This window comes from Bombina bombina, chromosome 4, assembly GCF_027579735.1.
Source record: "Bombina bombina isolate aBomBom1 chromosome 4, aBomBom1.pri, whole genome shotgun sequence".
Taxonomy (NCBI): domain Eukaryota; kingdom Metazoa; phylum Chordata; class Amphibia; order Anura; family Bombinatoridae; genus Bombina; species Bombina bombina.
In genome coordinates, this window is record NC_069502.1 from 856,653,491 (window position 1) to 856,676,738 (window position 23,248).

A 23,248-nucleotide genomic window follows, 5' to 3' on the forward strand; every position below is an offset into this window, starting at 1 on the left:
TTATCCTAAAATTGTTGCGGCGGGCACGATCCTCTATCTCTTCAATTCTGGCCTGCAGCTCATCTAACTTATTTTGGTGTACTATAATAAGTTGGTCTTGGCTATTAGCCCTGTCTTCTATGTCAGAAATCCTGTTTTCTGCTTCTTCAAGCCTGGTATGAAACTAAACAATATGACACTAGCATCTCACACGAAGCCACACCTAACACATCTATAAATCCCGACTGGCCTAACCTTCTCAGCCAAATAGCTGGAATTATCAATCCACAGTTTGATTCATTAAAGATAGAGATAACCACACTAACAAATGAGGTAAGACAGTTTCATACCACTCTTTTTTTATTTTCTTGATATAATAAATGTTGTTTTTTTTTTTTTTCCCCTTATATTGTGGTGAGGATTAAGAACCCCTCCATTTCATTGTGTGTCCTCTTTTGGATCAATCTAATTTAGTGTTTCCCAGAGTGCTTAAAAGATGCTACTTTTTATTTTCTTTTTTGTACTTAATTATCTATGTCTGCATCTAGCACCACCTGTCTGGAGGGCTTTCCTTAGCTGTCTCATTCAGGTTACTTATTGTATGATATATACTCCTTAATTATTTAATCAATATACAGGGATATAACAGTATAGTAGCAGGGTATACAGGGATATAACAGTATAGACAGTTTTGTAGCTTGTTCATACAAGGAGAAATCTGATTATCACTTATAGTGAAGAAGGAATGTTTTTTTTTCTTTGGGGCACAACTGGAAATAAATTAAATGTATTTCTTTGTTTGCCTTTTGTATAAACAAAAGTAACAGTTTTATGAGTTGAAAGCCGGACAGATAGCTCAGCATGCTAAGGCACCGTGGCTGAGCTCTGTAGCAACCCAAGGGTTGCAGGTTTGATCCCCAGTGAGGTCCACTCAGCCTTTCATTCTTCCGAGGTTGATAAAATGAGCAGCACCTTGAGACCCTTACGGGTGATTAGCTGCGCTTTACAAGTACCCAATACATACATACAGTTGATAAAAGACTCAAGTCCATCGAGTTCCACCTTTCATGCATTCCTAAGTAACTATTTAACAGATAGAAAAAGTACCACAGTGAGTGTATTTTGTGCTATTGTCTATCTGGAAAATACAGACATATAACAAAATCAGTTTAACCCTTGTTTAGTTTGTGTTGTAAAAAGTGCAGAGTGTGTGTACTTGGTGATATTGTCTGTCAGGGCAATACACAAACTGTTTTATGGTAAAGTTATAAAAACTAGATCATGTGATATAAAATATAAATCTGCTTTATTTGTACAGATGAAGATAACGCTGATATAGTGAAAGCTGAGATAACAGAAGATCTTTGTGTGAGTTGTCAGCTGGGAGACCCTAATGAGGAAACCACTGACAGTATCAGCCCAGGTGAGTGTGCACGTGTCTTGTGTTTAAGGGATGCAGGTCACAGGTGATTGTGCATGTATGGTATATCGGACACGAGTTACAGGTGAGTGTACATAAATGTGATAATTTGCTAAATAATTTTTAATGTGCCCATAGTAATACCTTGGTGACCACATGATTTTATTTATAAAGAGAGAGATATTGATACATCCCATGTTCACTACAAACATTACACATACACGTGTATTCTCACTGTGCAGGCATTAAAGGGACATTATACACTTGATTTTTCTTTGCATAAATGTTTTGTAGATGATCCATTTATATAGCCCATACAGGTTTTTTTTTTTTTTTTTTTTTTTTTTTTTAAAATCTATAGTTTTACTTATTTTTTAATAACATTGCTCTGATTGGCAGACTCCTAACCATGCCCCAAAGTTTTAGGAGAATACTTGCTCCTGTTTGTGTAAAGAGTCTTTTCGTATACAGGGGGAGGGGGGTGTCTGTTATTTCCCACTTAAAGTGGGTGTTCTAGCTACCTTTTTAATAGAGCTAAACTGGGAGCTTCTAAGTTTTGTTTTTTTTAAACGGTTTTCTACTGGATTTTTATATCCGTATCTGTGCATATTATTTTTTATAGTAGTGTCTATTTCTATTACATGCAGTTATATGAGAATTGGTGTATACTGTCCCTTTAAGGATATGACACCTTTAACCCTTTGAGTGCTAAGCAATTTCCCACCTGGGAGCTAAGCTGATTTGATGATCCCCAAGACAAGGTTAGGTGATTACAGGCTTCTAAGCAGCATGCTCCCTTTCCCTATACTTGTCATTGTAATTTTTCAAAAAAGTTACGGGGTGACGTCATCACGTCATTGCGCGTGATGTCACAGTGCAAAACTTGAAGCCCCGGCGATGCCTGTCACTATACAGGCCCGATCGCCAGAGTAGGAGCAGGTGGGAGCCCCCAGATCTCCCTCAATGTGTAAGAGTGCTAGCGACGGCCGTTGTTGGCACTCAGGGGGTTAAATGGCTCAGTGGTTGAGCACGGAGGAGAACCATATGTGTGTTATCGCATGAAGCCTGAGGAGGATTAAGTTCCTATAAATATGGCTATAGGTGATTAGCGAATATTAAGTAAAGGGAAGATTCTGTGATAGATAATTTTGTCTCTTGAGAATAACAGTTATTTACAAGAGAGGGACACAGGGCACATGTGAGTTTGTGTGTGTGTGTGAGGGATGCAATTCACATGTGAGTGTACATGTGTGTCGTATATGAGTGAAGCAGGTCACAGGTGTGTGTCATGTATGAGGGAAGCAAGGCTCAGGTGAGTGTACATGTGTGATGTGTCTGAAGGCAGCAGGGCACAGGTGAGTGTACGTGTGTAACATTCAGATATTACAGTTTCCTTGTGCAGTGCTAAAATGTGACCATATTTAAATTATCAGTGCAGGTGATGTTAAGACTGAAGTCACACTTAATGCTGAACAAACAAATGATCTGTATGTAAAGAGTCAGCAGGGAGTTGTGAAGCAGGAAATCGGTGACAATATCAGTACAGGTGAGTGCATGAGTGAGAGTATGATGTGTCTGAGGGATACAGATCACCTGACTCACTAAGGACAAGAATACAGTTGGAGCCCGGGCAACGAAGGAGTGGCTTTGGAAGAAGCATTTCAAGGTCCTGGAGTGGCCTAGCAAGTCTCCAGATCTCAACCCCATAGAAAACCTTTGGAGGGAGTTGAAAGTCCGTGTTGCCCAGCGACAGCCCCAAAACATCACTGCTCTAGAAGAGATCTGTATGCAGGAATGGGCCAACATACGAGCAACAGTGTGTGACAACCTTGTGAAGACTTACAGAAAACGTTTGACCTCTGTCATTGCCAACATAGGATATATAACAAAGTATTGAGATGAACTATTGATATTGACCAAATACTTATTTTCCACCATAATATGCAAATAAATTATTTCCAAATCGGACAATGTGATTGTCTGGATTTGTTTCCACATTTTGTCTCTCATAGTTGAGGTATACCTATGATGAGAATTACAGGCCTCTCTCATCTTCTTAAGTGGGAGAACTTGCACAACTGGTGGCTGACTAAATACTTTTTTGCCCCACTGTGTGTGTGTGTATGTATGTATGTATGTATATATATATATATATATATATATATATATATATATATATATATATATATATATATATATATATCCAAGATATAACACAAGCACTCACTGGACTTGATACAGGTGAAATAAAAAACATAATTTATGTAAGAACTTACCTGATAAATTCATTTCTTTCATATTAGCAAGAGTCCATGAGCTAGTGACGTATGGGATATACATTCCTACCAGGAGGGGCAAAGTTTCCCAAACCTTAAAATGCCTATAAATACACCCCTCACCACACCCACAATTCAGTTTAACGAATAGCCAAGAAGTGGGGTGATAAGAAAAGAGCGAAAGCATCAAAAAAATAAGGAATTGGAATAATTGTGCTTTATACAAAAAAATCATAACCACCACAAAAAAGGGTGGGCCTTATGGACTCTTGCTAATATGAAAGAAATGAATTTATCAGGTAAGTTCTTACATAAATTATGTTTTCTTTCATGTAATTAGCAAGAGTCCATGAGCTAGTGATGTATGGGATAATAAATACCCAAGATGTGGAACTTCCACGCAAGAGTCACTAGAGAGGGAGGGATAAATTAAAGACAGCCAATTCCGCTGAAAAATGAATCCACTACCCAAATCAAAAAAGTTTCAATTTTTATAATGAAAAAAACTGAAATTATAAGCAGAAGAATCAAACTGAGACAGCTGCCTGAAGTACCATTCTACCAAAACTGCTTCTAAGAAGAGAAAACATCAAAATGGTAGAACATAGTAAAAATATGCAAGAAGACCAAGTCATTGCTTTGCAAAATCTGATCAACAGAAGCTTCATTCTTTAAAAAGCCCAGGAAGTAGAAACTTACCTAGTAGAATGAGCCATAATCCTCCGAGGCGGGAATCCACCCGACTCCAAATAAGCATGATGAATCAAAAGTTTAAGCAAGATGCCAAATAAATGGCAGAAGCTTTTTGACCTTCCTAAAACCAGAAAAGATAAAAAATAGACTAGAAGTATATCTGAAATCTGAATAGCTTCAACATAGAAAGTAAGAATCTATCCAAAGAAGTCTTAGGAAAACAATAATTCCTTCCTAATGTTTGTTAGAATTTACAACTTTAGGTAAGAATTGAAATGAGGACAGCAAAAACCACCTTTTCCTGATGAAAAAAAAAAATCAGAAAAAAGAGATTCACAAGAAAGAACAGATAATTCAAAAGCTGTTCTAGCTGAAGAGATGTCCAAAAAGAACAATACTTTCCATGAAAGTAATTAATGTCCAGAGCAAGCATATGCTTAAATAGAAGAGCCTGAAAAACCTTCAGAACCCAAATAAGACTCCAAGGAGGAGAAATTGGCTTAATGACAGGTTTGATACGAATCAAAACCTGAAAAAAATTATGACTATCAGGAAGTAACACTGCCTTATCCTGATGAAAAATCAGAAAAAGATATTCACAAAAAAGAGCAGATAGCTCAAAAATTCTCTTAGCAGAAGAAATAACCAAAAGGAACAATACTTTTCCAAGAAAGTAATTTAATGTTCAGAAAATGCATAGTTTCAAACGGAGGAGCCTGTAAAGCCCTCAGCACCAAATTGAGACTCCAAAGAGGAGAGATTGAATTAATGACAGGCTTGATACGGACCAAAGCCTGAACAAAACAATGAATATCAGGATGATTAGCAATCTTTCTGTGAAAAAAGAACAGAAAGAGTAGAGATTTGTCCTAACAAAGAACTGCAGACAAAACCTTATCCAAACCAACCTGAAAAAAATAATAAAATTCTATGAATTTTAAAAGAATGCCAAGAAAAGTAGGTCTTCCAGACTCAATAATAAATCTTTCTAGAGACAGATTTACGAGCCTGAAACCAAGCGTTCAATCTCCATCCCTTCAAATTTAATGATTTGAGATCCTGATGGAAAAAATGGGCCTTGAGAAAGAAGGTCTGGTTTAAACGGAAGTGTCCAAGGTTGGCAACTGGCCATCCGAATGAAATCCGCATACCAAAACCTGAGAGGCCATGCTGGAGCCACCAGCATAACAAACAAATACTCCATAAGAATTTTGGAAATCATTTTGGAAGAAGAACTAGAGGCGGAAAGAAATAGGCAAAAAGATAATTTCCAAAGAAATGTCAATGCATACACTACTTCCGCCTGAGGATCCCCGGACCTGAATAGGCCCCTGGGAAGTTCTTTATTCAGATGAGATGCCAACAGATCTATTTCTAGAAATGCTCACATCTGAAAAATTGAAAAACATATCTGGGTATGAGAGACCATTCTCCCGGATGTAAAGCTTGAATAACAGAGATAATCCGCTTCCCAAATATCTATACCTGGGAAAAAAAACACAGAATTTAGATAGGAGCTGGATTTAGCCTAAGCTAATATCCGAAACACTTCTGTCACAGCCTAAGGACTGATAGTCCTACCCTGATGATTGGCATACACCATATTTGTGATATTGTCTGAAAAACAATAAACGTCTCTTCCTCAAAAAGAAACTAACTGAAAAACTCTGAGAAAACACGGAGTTCTAAAATATCAAATGGTAATCTCGCCTCCTGAGATTTCCAAACCCCTTGTGCTGACAGAGATCCTCAGACAGCCTCCCAACCAAAAAGACTCACATCTGTAGAGATCATGGTCCAGGTTGAGAACTAAATGATGGTGATCTTAACCACCAAATCAAGAGAGATAAATATTAGGATTTGAAGATTTAAAATGTGAAATCCTAGAATCCCTGCACCATAATTCAGCATAAAAGACTGGAAAGGTTCTGTCTATTGAAAATGAGCAAAGGGAATTGAATCCAATGCTGTGGCCATAAGACCTAAAACTTCTATGCATATATAGCAACTGAAGGAAATAATAGAGACTAAAGGTACCGACAGACGGAACCCAATAAAATTGTCCCTTGTCTGATAGAGACAAAGACAGTGACACAAACTATCTGGAAACCTAAAAAAGGTGACCCTTGTGAGAGGAATCAAGAGCTTTTGAAAAAAAGATCCTCTAACTATGTCCTGAAGAACAAAGTGAATCATATGAGATTCCGCATCCTCAGAAAATAATCTGAATAAATACAGAAAAAATATGCATTTATTGTATCTAATGAAAACAAATAATGCTATCACTGACCAAAAAAAGGCAGAATAGTTTGAATAAAAACTCCAAAACCCAGTTCCTAAAAATGGAACTGGAAGAAATACCCCAGAAGATTCCAGGTCTGAGCAGCGCTTGAACCCCTCCGGTGACCAGCCATGCTTCAACAGTACCCAAAATAAATAGGACCGAAACATACTTAAAGAAAGTGTTAGCCTTACTGGAATAAAATCAAAGAAATTTGGACCGAATAGAACCAAATAAATTTAAAAAAAGTCTTAACCTGCCCCTTGCCAGCCAAGCTGGAATACGGCACATACATTGCAATTTAAGGGAGCTGATTTCGAACTGAAAAAATTTCCAATTAAAAACATTCATTCCTTAATAAGAACAACCAAATTAGTATAAGCTTAAAGTTTTAGTCTTAGAACTCAATCTTGAAGCCCAGAGTAACCGTTAAGAATTGAATCCAATTATAAAACAAATAATTGATTATCTTAGAACAAAAGAAATATGGATTTTTAGAAATCACAAAATTCTTCTAGCTCAAACAGCTAAAGACATATATTAAACCTCATTTGCGAAAATATTCAATAAAATGAAGACACAAATGAAATTATTAGCATGATAGTCCAGTTAAAGGACCAGACAATACAGTGGACTTGCACAACCAACAAATGCAAAACAACAAGACAAATGCAACAGCACCTAGTCTAGTAAATGTTGTCCCTTTAACAAATGCTAAAATAAATCATAATCTGATACTTGATCTTAAAGTAAACAGAAAAACTGAAGCAATTGCAACATCCAAATAAATCACAGGTCCAAGAAAGGTACCTGAAACTAAATAATTTTCCATAAATAAGATACAACCATCTAAAGGAAAATAAATACTATTTTGCTATAGAAACAATAGCATAATTAGTAGGAGTAGAGATAGCCCCAATAAATTGGAGAACCCTACAAATTGAATTAAACTGCCGGCAAAGAGTATAGTTTAAAACCTTTGAAGAAGGAATAAAAGAAAATTCTCAGCCTATTCCATTCCCTAGTATAAGGAATTGGAAAAAACCTCTGAAAACACAGAAGAATAAATAAGCAGAAATAGTGTTAGCTAGTCTTGAAAAAGAACTAGTTACCTTAATGTCCAAAATAATCAACACCTTTTCAACAAAGAACAAATGTACTTTAATAAAAAAGTAGATTTGTTAGTGTCAATATCTGATGAAGAAAATTCTGAATGAGAAAAAACATCATCAGAGAAGGATAAATCAGAATGTTGTTGGTCATTTGAAACCTCAATAAAAAAGAAGTTTGAGGGGCGGAGCCTGGCCATAGCTGAACATGGCTGCTTTCTAAAAAAGCTCTGATGTCCCTGCCGAGCTTACACTAAAATAAGTGCATACATTTTATAACCTTAACCAGAAATTAGCATTTTCTTTCATCCTAATGCCTACTCTCTAATTTGAGACACCTTTAACAACTCTGTGGCTACTTAATCCACTGCTTAGCCGCACTCGATCGCGGCACCGCCATTGCTGGGCCTGAGCATACACGGAGGTAGCGGATACACTCAGACACCCCTGCACAGCTTTGAGCCTTACCGACTTAGCAACGGATCAAGAACGGAGCAGTATAGCACCGGAACCGAACGGTACTATCGTAACCTTGGAGCTGTCTTCGGCGGAGGTGAGCCTAGGCGCTGTACACATACAGCGTGGGATATAACGGCTGAGTTAAATAAGCCTAAATACAAGCCACGATTAAGAAGGCACACTCACCGGACACCAGCCTCCTTCACAGTGACCCCGAACAACAAACGTGACAGAGCCATGGCCTGAGAGCAGAACGGGCCTAGGCAAGATCGCTCCGCCAGACTTCTGTGCAGGGACACGCAGTAGAAAGGACCACTGTCTCCTATTTATAAGGTACTGAACTTTAATACCCTTACCGGATTTATTTTTATGGACCCTGGGGTGGAGGCTTATCACAAGGGAACAGTGGAACTGTCGTAGCCACACCCGAGTAGGCCGCAAAATTTATAAGCGCACCACGCACTCAGAAAATCTGATAAGCCATATACAGCACAAAATAGGGCCTAGCCAACAGATCTCCCCAACAACTCTAGTGCCTTAGATCTGAAGAAAGAAATACAACCACTCATAGTAATACACAGGCAGCATATAATTCAACATTGCTACTTCACAGTGATAACCCTGTCTGTGTTCACCTACTGCTGGGCCTGTCTCATTAATCCAGACGCATAAAGCTCAGTCTGAGGGTGCCTATGTAATGTCTAATAGAAGACAAACCAGACTGCCTAAGAATTCCCAAACTACAGTGATGGACAACTTCTTAATAGCAAATGATCCTGCAACCCCCTCAGGGAGGCCTGAAACACACCAGAAAGGAGTAACAGCACAGATTCATAACTCTGAAACAATGTCTACCCACCAAAACTGTGTGACTAAAGAGGATATAAAGCTCCTCTCTTCCAAAGCAGACATAAAGGAGGCCATGAGGGAATTCAAATCTATGTTTCATGAACTTAAACAAGACATTTCAGCTGTTGACCGTAGAGTAACTCAAGTAGAAGAAAAACATGAGGCACTCAACTCTGACCTACAACATCAAGCTAGCTTTTTACAAGCACAAGAGAGCACTGTACACACGCTTCTAGATAGAATTGAAGATCTTGAGAATCGCAGTAGGAGGAACAACCTCAGACTGCGAGGAGTTCCAGAATCAATTGAACCCCCTGCTATTCAGGAATATATCCAAGACTTCGTCAAATATCTTAGAAATGATATTGTAGGCCCTGAGATCCAGATTGAAAGAGCGCATAGGGCGCTGCGCCCTAAACCCCCTAGCCGGGCTCCACCTAGAGATATCATCTTAAAACTGCTATCCTTTAAAGAAAAAGAAGAAGTGCTTAAACTGGCTAGAAATAAGCAACATATAGAATTTAGAGGCGTGGAGTTACAAGTGTACTCAGATCTAAGCCCAACTACTCTCCAAAAGAGGAGAGATCTCAGATTTGTTACCTCGGTCTTGAAAGCTAATAGAATCCCATACAGATGGGGATTCCCCACTAGCCTCATGGTCACAAAAAATAATGTCACACATGTCCTCAAGAACCCAGCTGACCTCCCTTCCTTCAACCAGGCACTGGATCTTAACATAAGGCTTCCTGTGAAGGCTCCCGTGGCTCCAGAGGGCCCAGCGGATGGAGAACCCAGTGGCTTGTAGCAATCCGCAGTAGGACTATAAGGAACATTCTTTTTCATTAACATTCTTATGCTGTGACCTACCTATCCTAGCACCAGTCCTGAACCTGGGCTGCAATATCCTGGACATTGAGAATCGTCTCAGATAAGTTATGATTTTATGGTGTCTTTGTTTACTTCAAGACTTGACTGATTACAGCCCATGTGGTCAATCTTTATAACTATACTAGTAATAATGATAGATGAATACATGTATTCCCTATGTTTAGAATGTTTTGTTATAACTGCACATGTATGGATAATTGTATTTAGTTGCTCATGGTTCTAGAGATTAGAGTGGATTATATCAATATTAATAATTATATCAAGTCCATAAGACAAACAAGTGGGGGAGCAGAAGCGCCAGGGTCTGTCTCAAGAGTAGACTGACAACAACCCATGTGATCAATCCAAAGAATTGCACTGATAGTTCTGGATAAATGTATGTGGTTCTAATACTAATAATGTCTTGTAGCATCTACACATGTTTGATCTGTTCCCTGTTACTACCTCACGTTCCCAAACTAGAGTCTAGAACTACATTCACATCACCCCCGTGTATTAGCAAGGTTTGAGTGAAACACGGAACACATGACTCAGACAGATCAGCACTCAAAGCCTAATTGGAACACACCAGCTAGCATGAGGCTTATAGAAATTAATCTGTCAAAGAAAACACATTGGGTTACAAAGTATAGGTTCTACAGTAAGACCCTTCTAGAGCAATCACAGGAAGACCTTAATCTAAGTCTCTTTCTAAATATGTGGAATAACAATTATGCTTACCTAAATAATTATCAGGAGCTGTTGGTAAAGGGGAAAATGTATCTTAGCTCCCTAAATTAACAGACTAGGGCAGAGGGAGATGACACCATAGTATAATAATTCTATTGTGCTCCTAAATCAAATCAGATGAGAGCAGAGGTGCTACAAAAATTGGGCCTCCCTTTACTCAGATACCCCTCGACCAACCTTAACAGACGCCTTCTGCCTATTCGAAGTAGAAAGCACACAATAAACGCACAGTTAGACAAGAACAACATGGTTGATCACAAGTTTAGAGAACACCTAAAAACAATCACCTAAATCATCAAGGATTAGAAGAGACAGGGACCTCTTCAACACATAGACTACTGAATTTATGTTAGGTCCCCCCCTGACATCCGATAAGAGATTCAACACAGGAGCGCACACATAGAGATATGGTGGGTAGGTCGTGAAAATGCTTTCACTAAATGCACTTATTACTGTCGTTTATCTTTTCTAAGTAATATATATGTAGTGTAAGTAGGCGGGGAACACTACCCCTGCTTTTACTGTTCATTGTTGTTATCTGTTCTTTCTTAACAGATTGGTTTCTTTACACTATCAGATTAGATTTTACGTATTCATCCTTCTAACTTTCATCTAGTACTCTCTCTTACTCTCCCTCTATCCCCTCTATTCTTTTTACCTCCCCCCTAATCCTATTCCTCTACCCCCCCCCCTTTTTTTTTTTTTTTTTTTTTTTTTTTTTTTTCACCCCCTCTCCCCTTCTGAAAAGAATAGGGAAAAATGGCGAACCAGCGCTTAGGAATAGTATCTCGTCCCATAGAATTAATTTCTATAAATGCAAAAGGCCTGAACAGCCCAGCTAAACGCTCTATGGTAATGAGAGACCTACATAGACAGGGAGGTAACATCATCTACCTCCAAGAAACACACTTTGCAATAGGGCACGAACCCCGCTGGTTTAACCGACAATACCCACTTGCCTTTTTTGCCTCAGGCCCCCAGAAAAAAACGGGGTAGGTGTACTTTTTAGTGCAGACATACCTTTCAAACTTGCACAAATATACAGAGACCCAGAAGGTAGATACTTGATTCTCACAGGCTCACTATACAACAGGCCTCTAACTTTAGTTAACATTTACTGCCCGAACCAATCTCAGCAGGTCTTCTTTCAGAAAGTAATCCACAAAACGCTTGAGGTTCAATCTGGGATTCTATTCTTGGGTGGGGACTTAAACATCTCCCTGGATCCAACCCTCGACACCTCCGATGGACTTTCCAGCGTCCCCCATAAATCGCTTAAACGATTACTGACTACTATTAAGGACGCAGCACTACATGACATTTGGCGAATACACCACCCCACAGCCAAGAACTATTCATTCTACTCCCACCCACACAGAAAATACTCCAGAATAGATTACTGGTTAACAGACACTATCGGACTCACACTCTCCACCAATAGTAACATACTTCCCATTACATGGTCAGATCATGCCCCGGTCACTTGTACCGTATTATGGTCTAATGTCCCGGCCACACCTTACATTTGGAAGATGGATGACCTTCTCCTGGAGGATCCAGTATTTAAACTGGAAGTTGAAGGGGCTCTAAAAGAATACTTCCAAATACATAGAGATTCGGATTCCCAGACCACTGTGATCTGGGAGGCTCATAAATGTACAATCAGAGGCCTCTTTCTCAAACAAAAGGCTAGACTAGTCAAGGGAAGGAGAGAGAAATATCGCAGATTGCTTGATGCAGTAGAAATAGCTGAACAAGCACATAAAAGAATGCCAACTGATATCGCATTGACCAAGACTCTAGCTCAGGAGAGGTCGGAACTTATGAAGTTCCTCCAAGTTGATTATCAAAAAGCGGCCTTAATTTTAAGGCAACAATTTTACGAACAAGGTGATAAAGCTGGACGCTTACTGGCCAGAGCAATAGCGAGGAAAAAAACCAAACACTATGTATATAGTATGATACACCCAGATGGGGAATCGAGAGAGGACGGCAAGTCAATCGCTGAGATCTTTGGATCTTACTATGATGGCCTGTATAACATACAGAGAATGCCTAATGTGGGAGACGAGCCCCTCCTCCGATCACGAGAATCGCAACAGATTCTGGAATATCTAGAAGGGGTAAAGATCCCTCAGCTTTCTGAACAAGACTCTGAAGCGCTGGAGTCCTCGTTCACGCTATCAGAAATTAAACAAGCCATTAAAGATCTGGCAACCGGGAAGAGCCCAGGCCCGGATGGATTTGGAACCAAATACTATAAAACATTCGGTGATATATTGGCACCAGAACTGCAGAATCTTTTTAATCAATTGTCTGACTCCCCGGTTTTACCCCATTCCATGCTAGAAGCGCACATCACAGTCATCCCTAAACCCAACAAACCTGACAATAAACCAGAGAACTTCCGCCCTATCTCATTACTAAATTCAGATATCAAGATTCTGGCGAAAGTTATAGCCAATCGTCTCAATAAATACCTACCGCAGCTGATTTCCACTGACCAAGTGGGCTTCATCCCAAAACGTGAGGCAAGGGATAATACCCTTAAGGTCCTCCAGATTATAACACATGCTCACATCACCACAACCCCGCTGGCCCTGGTCTCTACAGACGCAGAAAAAGCGTTTGACCGGGTCAGCTGGGTATTTATGCGACACACTTTAGAGAAATTCGGCCTGGGCTCCAAATTTATAAACAGGATCATGTCCTTGTACTCTTCCCCGAACGCTAGAGTTAGGGTGAATGGAGTGCTCTCTGGCGCCTTTACAATCCGCAACGGGACTAGGCAGGGATGCCCCCTGTCCCCCCTCTTATTCGCGTTGACAATTGAGGTCTTAGCGAGTAGAATCAGAGCAAATCCAGATGTACACGGTATTCCAGTGGGAGGCGTTGAACATAAGCTCGCCATGTACGCAGATGATGTCTTACTTATGATATCAGATGTGAAGGGATCACTGACGGCGGCCTTAGAAGAATTCACACTCTTTGGCACCGTATCAAACTTCCTTCTGAACCCCACCAAATCAGAGATTATGAACGTTACAATTCCACACCCTGACTTTCAGGCGTTGGAAGGCTCATGCCCGCTAAAAATAGCACAGGGCACTGAAATATCTTGGTATCCATCTAACTTCAAACATAAAAGAGATAGTGGATATGAACTATAAAAACATCAGAGACGAAATCCTTAAGGACCTCTCGTCCTGGAGAAATAAAACCATCTCTTGGCTGGGGCGTGTAGGGGTGGTCAAGATGAATGTGTTACCAAGGGTGCTATATATCATGCAAACCATCCCTTTATCGATGGCCTCACACATTATTCATCAGATACAGTCTGCACTGGAGTCCTATATTTGGAGAGATCTGAAACCGAGAATCAACAGGAAAACTACTTTCCTACCGCGAAATAGAGGCGGACTCGGCATACCAGACCACACAGCTATATCCCTCCAGCGATTAGTAGAGTGGTGTCACAACTCGGCCCAAAAGGCATGGGTACAGATAGATGGTGTAATTCTAAAGAGGGGCAATGTGGGAGCTCTCGCATGGACCCCTGCTAATGACAGACCCCCAGTAATCAGTCTATACCCAATGATCGAGGAGGTGTTCTCGATTTGGGATAAACTACTTAAAAAAGCCAATCATGTCTCGACGCTACCCTCACCGATTACATCCCTCAATGAAAATTCTGAGATGGAATTTCTGCCCAGACTCAATCTCCCGAACAAGACGTATAGTCTAAGCGAAGCAGCAATATATAACATACTCACTCGGGACAAATTGAAGTCACAAGAAGAACTAGTTGAGTGGAACAGAGAGGCATTTACCTCATGGTTCACAGTGACACAGACTCTGCACTACTTCACCACTCATAAAGCTAAATCAGATCTGACTAGACGCAGAACCTACTTTGAAACTCTGTGCACAATGACTATTCCCCCTTCTCATTTGATCTCTCAGATTTATAGATTACTACAGCAAGGCGGAGAAGACTACCTTCCCGGCTTCACACAGACTTGGCAAAATGAACTAGGCTTAGATATAGGACCTAAGGAATGGAACAAGATATTTGACAAAACAAAGAAAGCTTCAATTTCAGCCAGGGTTCAAGAAACACAATACAAACTGATGAGCAGGTGGTACCTGACCCCACAAAGGCTAAAACACATATACCCCCACACAAATGGGGGATGCTGGAGAGGATGCGGAGAAAATGGCACCTTACTACATATTTGGTGGACCTGTCCCCTACTAACATCTTATTGGAATGACATAATGGCCGAAATGAGCAGGGTCCTCGAGGTGATCATACCTCCTAACCCAAGTTATTTACTATATCATCAGTTACCTAAGATCACGAGGGAAGATAAGTATAGGCTTCTTCTGGTGATGCTCAATGGAGCAAAAAGCTTGATCTCCATGTATTGGAAAAAACAAACTATCCCCAGTGTTCAAGAGTGGAGAGCTAAAGTGGCAGACCTGCTGAGACTCGAAAGATACCACTACCTTAAAATAGGAAAACTAGGTACACATGAGATGATGCTTATGATCTGGGAAGGAAGAGGACTATGAACTAAAGAAGTGTCGCAATGGTCTGAGCTGGTACATAGTTTAAAGGGGAAGAGTCTCCTTCTTCCCCTTCCCCCCCCCTTTTTTTTTTTTTTTTTTTTTTTTCCTTCCCTCCCTCATCTCCACATCCTGTAACCCCTACCCACTTATTCTACCTCTCTAGATATCTACTTTTTCTTTTTTTTTCTTTTTTTTTTTTTAGGAGTACTGTATTATGGGCAGCAGTGTGATATGAGTAAGCTGCTGAAAATTGATAAATACCATGTGATCTGTACTCGAGAAATTATGTTTATCCTTCTTTCTGATATCCTCTATGTATTTCTAATCTATATCACTAAGCAGCTGATATTAGACGTTATTGTTATATAGTCAGTATACGTTTCTGTGGTATCTGACGAAGTTTTTTCTAATGCTGTTTGAATTGAACTAATTCCTATCTGCGAAATGACATAATCAAACCTTAACTGTACAGGTGTTTGAAATTTTGTACAACTGACTTTGCAATGTAAGCATGTTTATGCCCTGTATTTTTCACATTTCGCTAATAAAGCTTTATTTTGAAAACAAAAAAAAAAGAAGTTTGAAAAAGACCTAAAAAATGTATTAGAAGGCACAAAGTCAGACAAAGCCTTTAAAATCTTCTAAATATTTCTTGTACATAAGATATAAAAAGAGTGGCAATATATAAAGCATAATTACTAATGGATTCTGCATGTAAAAGTTTATCATGATAACCTATTACAATCCATAGCTAAAGATAAACATTCATAACATTTAAAATAAATGAACTTAGCTTTGGTAGGACTGAACTCAGTCAAGCGTTTTTCCAGAAGTAGCTTCTGATCCAGGGTCAATCTGAGACATCTTGCAATATGTAATAGAAAAAACAACATATAAAGCAAAATCTATCAAATTCCTTAAATGACAGTTTCAGGAATGGGAAAAAATGCCAATGAACAAGCTTCTAGCAACCAGAAGCAAATAAACAATGAGACTTAAATAATGTGGAGACAATAATGACGCCCACATTATTAGGCGCCTAAATGCTTTTGGCGCCAAGAATGACGCCACATCCGGCGACGCCGACATTTTTGGCGCAAAACGTAAAAAAAATGACGCAATCACAAACAACTTCCGGCGACAAGTACGACGCTGGAAATGACAAATAAATTTTTTGCGCAAAAAAAATCCGCGCCAAGAATGACGCAATAAAATGAAGCATTTTCAGCCCCCGCGAGCCTAATAGCCCACAGGAAAAAAAGTCAATTTTTAAGGTAAGAAAAAAATTAATTATTCATATGCATTATCCCAAATAATGAAACTGACTGTCTGAAATAAGGAATATTGATCATCCTGAATCAAGGCAAATAAATGTTTAAACACATCTATTTAGAACTTTATATAAAAGTGCCCAACCATAGCTTAGAGTGTCACAAAAAAATAAGACTTACTTACCCCAGGACACTCATCTACATGTAGTAGAAAGCCAAACCAGTACTGAAACGAGAATCAGTAGAGGTAATGGTATATATAAGAGTATATCGTCGATCTGAAAAGGGAGGTAAGAGATGAATCTCTACGACCGATAACAGAGAACCTATGAAATAGATCCCGTAGAAGGAGACCATTGAATTCAAATAGGCAATACTCTCTTCACATCCCTCTGACATTCACTGCACACCGAGAGGAAAACCGGGCTCCAGCCTGCTGCGAAGCGCATATCAACGTAGAATCTAGCACAAACTTACTTCACCACCTCCACGGGAGGCAAAGTTTGTAAAATTGAATTGTGGGTGTGGTGAGGGGTGTATTTATAGGCATTTTAAGGTTTGGGAAACTTTGCCCCTCCTGGTAGGAATGTATATCCCATACGTCACTAGCTCATGGACTCTTGCTAATTACATGAAAGAAAGTGTTTTATTCCATATAAACCAGTGACGTTTCGGGGTGTTCACCCCTTCATCAGACCAACAATTGTACCTAGTGAATCAAACATTTTATACCCATTGAAACCCCACTCACTGTGTAAAAAAAAACACCCAACTGTTGCCATAGCAACCATAGAAAAGACAAATACATTGTGAATGCTCATAGTTACTAATCCTGTGTTAATATTATACAGTGCAATAATAAACATATAGGGCGCGATCACATATACGGCGCAGGTTTCGGCGCAAGCGTGGGAACCTGCGCCGCCCGTAATTTCACCTTGCACATCGCGGTATTACATATACCCCGCCGGCAGTTCATAAAGTGCCGTAAGTCTGATAAACTAGCGATATATACTTCATTACTGCGACTCCAGTCCCCTTTTTTTCATATTGTTTACAGCCATGATTTGAATCCTTGCTTCTCCATTTGGGTTATGGCAAGCATTAGTTAGATCACTGCTGTAGGATGTTATTGGAAATCAAAGGGTTAAAGGGACACTAAACCCAAATTTTTTCTTTCATGATTCAGATAGAGAATACAATTTTAAACAACTTTCCAATTTACTTCTATTATCTAATTTGCTTCATGTTTTAGATATCCTTTGTTGAAGAAAGAGCAATGCACATGGGAGAGCCAATCACAGGAGGCAACTATGTGCAGCAACCAATCAGCAGCTACTGAGCCTATCTAGATATGCTTTTCAGCAAAGAATATCAAGAGAATGAAGCAAATTAGATAATAGAAGTAAATTAGAAAGTTGTTTAAAACTGCATGCTCTTTCTAAATCATGTAAGAAAAATTTTAGGTTTCATGTCCCTTTAAGTAACTATTGTGATAGTGTGTTCTGCTTCATTACCTATGTATGTTACAAATGTTGTTTAAATCACTGCTACAACAATTGTGCTACATAAATAGTGTTATAGCCAAGTTCTTCAAAGAAATACCTTGTTACTTTTCTTCATAATATTTTTTTATTGAATATATGTATCATCAATCATTATTACATAAAGAAAAGAAAAATTAAAAATAGATACAATAGATATTAATAATATATATCAGCAATTAAAGAAAAAAAGGAACAAATTACAAAATGTGTGGTTAAATATCTTTAACCCCTTAAGGACAAGGCAATTTTTCAATTTCTTTCCCTTAATGACCAGGGCTATTTTTACATTTCTGCGGTGTTTGTGTTTAGCTGTAATTTTCCTTTTACTCATTTACTGTACCCACACATTATATATCGTTTTTCTCCCATTAAATGGACTTTCTAATGATGCTAAATAGTTTCTAAATTTTGTCCTGAGTTTAGAAATAGCCTATGTTTACATGTTCTTTGCTTTTTTTGCAAGTTATAGGGCAATAAGTACAAGTAGCACTTTGCTATTTCCAAACCTTTTTCTTTTTTTTTTTCAAAATTAGCGATAGTTACATTGGAACACTGATATCTGTCAGGAATCCCTGAATATCCCTTGACATATATATATTTATTTTAGTTGATAACCCAAAGTATTGATCTAGGCCCATTTTGGTATATTTCATGCCACCATTTCACCGCCAAATGCGATCAAATAAAAAAAATTGTTCACTTTTTCACTAACTTTAGGTTTCTCACTAAAATTATTTACAAACAGCTTGTGCAATTATGGCACAAATGGTTGTAAATGCTTCTCTGGGATTGCCTTTGTTCAGAAATAGCATACATATATGGATTTGGCATTGCTTTTTGGTAATTAGAAGGCCGCTAAATTCCGCTGCGCACCACACGTTTATTATGCCCAGCAGTGAAGGGGTTAATATTCTAAACCCCCTCCCAAATCGATTTTCAATCAATTATTTCCCCTCTCCCTCACCTACTCCCTTAGGCAGTATTTGGGACTGACAGACTGGTGATCGGTCACGTGCGCGCCCTCTTTCATGCTCCTGCCCCCCTTCCTGGAACAACAACCGGAAATAGTCCACCTCCCTGCAGCTGCTTCTACCCACCAAAAATCAGCACCATTGCTGTGCAATGCAGAGAGGGCCACAGAGTGGCCATCTCTGCTTCGAAAACTCTGCATATCTATTTCTGCAGTGCCCCACTCATGGGGCATGCAGAAATAGTGCAATCTTACTCTTTTGAGGCAGAGAGAAGCCCAGGACTGCAGTGACGTACAGGGTACGTCTCTGGTCCTTAAGGGCATAACGACCAGTGTCGTAAAGGGTATGACACTGGTGGTTAAACCTTATAGCTTATATTTGTAACAGAACTGCCCAAATTATAATTTTATTTTGTATAGTACTACGTTATTACAGCTAATTACATAATTAAAGGGACAGTCAAGACCAAAAAAAACTTTCATTTTTCAAATAGGGCATGTAATTTTAAACAACTTTCCAATTTACTTTTATCAACAATTTTGCTTTGTTCTCTTGGTATTCTAGTTAAAAGCAAACCTAGGGAGGCACATATGATAATTTTTAAGCCCTTGAAGGCCGCCTCTATTTTATTTACTTTTCACAGCAGGGGAGAGCAAGCTCATGTAGGCCATATAGATAGCATTGTGATCACGCCCGTGGCTAGTGGCAGACACTGCACTAATTGGCTAAAATGCAAGTCAATAGATAATAACTATAAGTCATGTGATTAGGGGCGGTCAGAAGATGCTTAGATACAAGTTAGTCACATAAGTAAAAAGTGTATTAATATAACAGTGTTGGTTTTGCAAAAAACTGCGGAATGGGTAATAAAGGGTTTATCTATCTTTTTAAACAACAAAAATTCTGGTGTTGACTGTCCCTTTAAGTTAATTTTTCTCTTTTCTTTCTCTCCTATCTTTTAACTATAACACAAAAATACAAATGGCAGCTATATAAACTATAAATTATGTAATTATAATGTAGAACCAATATTTTAAAAACAAAATATTTTCTATTTTTCTATTGTTTATATTTTTTAACATTGTTATCAACATAAATTAAGTAGCTTAGATACACACACAAAAAAAAATCATTGTTACTTTTAAAACAGTTGTCCTCTGTGCTAGCTTGGTCCTGCTCATCAATATACAGGTGTCACAGGCATTACAGATTGCATGTGCCAAGAAAACATATGTGCACACACCCAAACAAATATTTACTGGCTGTAAGGCACCACTGTGACACCAGCTTACACAGGGCCCAAGTGTGCGTCTGAAATTTCTAGGTTGCATAATGGCACTGCCCTGTAGATGGTACAGGTGTCTTATCTTAAAAATTCAAAATGGTAGATTTTTTATTAGAGAATTGTTTTTACCTTTTTATATTTATCTCTCGCATTTTTATTTTAAAGTGAGGGTAAACTGTAGTAAACCAAAATATAGACATGAAATCTTTGTCATAAGTATAGATCTACTTAAAAAAAAAAAAACATTAGTAAAGGGGTTAAACTTACTTTTTAATCTAGCTGTGTCATTTTAATACCCCTTGCTCCAGCCGCCCACTTCAACGGCTTGAATTGACACTTTTTTTGTAGCTAGAGCACCATTTGGAGAACAATTTTGAACTGTTAGCTCAGAAAAAAATTTGAGTTTTGAAGTGGGCAGCAGTATTAGAATGGCACAGCTACAGCGCATCTTTATTTGAAGTGACCAATTAAAGTCCCTGTAAAATATAGCTTTGATACCAGACCTGATTTTAAAACATGTAAAGTTTTCCTTAACTTTAAGTGTTCTCTAGATAAAATAATATTGACATTAATAAATAACATTACTCCCTTTGTATTTCTCAACAGGTGAATTCACAAACTGCAATAATCATGGTCATAGTGCTGATGCTTCTTTCAATCTTATTCAAAGAAGCCACGTGAAAAATGGATGTTCTGATTGTGGTAAATGTTTTACCTGGAAATTTCAACCTGTTACTCATTGGAAAATTCATGCAAGAGAGAGAGTATTTTTGTGCCCTGAATGTGGGGAAAATTTTATCAAGAAATCAGATCTTATTGACCATCAAAATATTCATACAGGCATGAAAGCATTTTCATGTCCTGACTGTGGAAAATCTTTTACTCTAAAATTAAATCTTATTATTCATCAGAAAATCCATTCAGGGGAGAAAGCATTTTCATGTTCTGACTGTGGAAAATCTTTTACTCTAAAATCAAATCTTATTATGCATCAGAAAATTCATTCAGGGGAGAAAGCATTTTCGTGTTCTGAATGTGGGAAATGTTTTACTCTGAAATCAACTCTTAGTAATCATCTAAAAATTCATACAGGAGAGCAACCATTTTCATGTTTTGACTGTGGAAAATGTTTTGCTGTAAAATCAAATCTTATTAGGCATCAGAAGATTCATACTGGGGAGAAAGAATTTTCATGTTCTGAATGTGGCAAAGGCTTTACTCAGCAATCAAGTCTTAATAATCATATGAAAATTCATACAGGAGAGAAACCATTTTCATGTTCTGAATGTGAGAAATGTTTTCCTCTGAAATCAACTCTTATTAGGCATCAGAGGATTCATACAGGGGAGCAAGGATTTCTGTGTTCTGAATGTGGGAAATATTTTATGCAGAAATCAACTCTTAATAAGCATCTGAAAAGTCATATAGCAAAGAAAGTATTTTCATAATTAGGGATAGGTAAAGTGTGCAAAGAATCTCTGTGTGGAATATAGAGACTTTGAACCCTATTAAATAGTTACTTTTTTAGTGTGTGCACTTTCACACGAATAATTATGGCTCAGAAAATAGCCAAACTGCACAAGTGGCTGCCTTCTTCTGCATTCTGATGCCACCAAAGCATCAAACTGCTCACCTGTACTGCACACAGCCTTTGATTGCTGCAAAACATTATTTCTGTTCATAATTGATCTCAATAGATGAGATTAGATATGGGAAACCTAGGTTTTAACATGGTGGTGCCCTTACTTTTTAGAAAAAATAAATACATATATATATATATATATATATGTATGTATATAAACAAACACCAAATTCAAAATCAGACTTTTATAATTCAGACAGAATATGCTATTTAAAAAACTTTCCACTATCTAGTTTGCTTCCATTATTAAATTGTGCAGTCTTTTTATTTGCACATTTTTTAAGGGACCCGCTTTTACTGAGCATGTGTAAAGGTTCACAGTATATAGATATGTACATGTGTAAAAGTCCACAGTATATATGTGTGTTTGTGATTGGCTAATGGCTTAAGTATAATACATGGGGCAAGGAAATGAAAGGGAACATTGAAATTTGTCATAAAAAATGTCTTCTCATTTAAAGTAGGTGTTACTGTAATGTCTTTAATTAGGCATTTGTTGATTATGCAATTAGACTGTTTAATGGCCATTTAAACAAAGTCTTTGTTTTTGCCGTTACAAAGAATAAATGTGTATCTATAGGAATACATCTGTTTGTATCCACAAATGTAATAAATGTAGCAAAAAGACTATGGGCATCCCCCTTTAGCAACCAAAGGATCAAACTAATAAGTTATGTTAAGTACAGTGGAGTAAAATATTTATATCTGTGTCCCACAAGCTGAAGAAGCCATTACAGTTCTATGGGAAGAAAAACATGTTTCCTATATACAGCTGACCTAGAGACCTTATTGCCTTGGCACAGCTTACTATTCTTTTACAATTGTGCATTTTGTGGTGGGAAAGAATAACCTTTATAAACTCACCACGCATGATCACACAATACTGAAATGCAAAGTCTTATTTCTTGTTAAATCTGCTCTTCTACCGGTCACAAACATGAATGTCTGATCCAGAAGCCATTTGTTACATATATAGTTTATCTTAAGTGTACACGTGCAAAATCAGGCACCTTATAATACCTAGTAAATTAGCAGTATCAGTTACATAAAGCACACTGATAAATTGGTAATATAATCCTATCTTACATGTGCAGCCAGAGGGCAAACAATATACAAGATAATGCACGACAGACCAGGGCAATAGCCTGAACTATTAAAATGGAAACACAGTATTTCCAAATTTTACTGTTTGTGCCTTAAACATGGACTTTGAATAATAAAATAATTCACATAAAACAACTATAAATATTGTTTTGTATTTCTTTTTATTAAAGGTA

The 23,248-nt window shown here is 38.2% G+C and overlaps 1 protein-coding gene across 1 annotated transcript; it reads left to right on the forward strand.

The window, feature by feature from the left end:
- Nucleotides 1-1,313: 1,313 nt before the first annotated feature.
- On the forward strand, nucleotides 1,314-23,217 carry LOC128655656 (gastrula zinc finger protein XlCGF49.1-like). The gene is made up of 2 exons (XM_053709242.1): nucleotides 1,314-1,402; nucleotides 20,936-23,217. Exon 2 carries the CDS (start codon nucleotides 21,172-21,174, stop codon nucleotides 21,775-21,777), a length of 606 nt encoding a protein of 201 aa, XP_053565217.1. The 5' UTR covers nucleotides 1,314-1,402; nucleotides 20,936-21,171; the 3' UTR covers nucleotides 21,778-23,217.
- The last annotated feature ends 31 nt before the right edge of the window (nucleotides 23,218-23,248 follow it).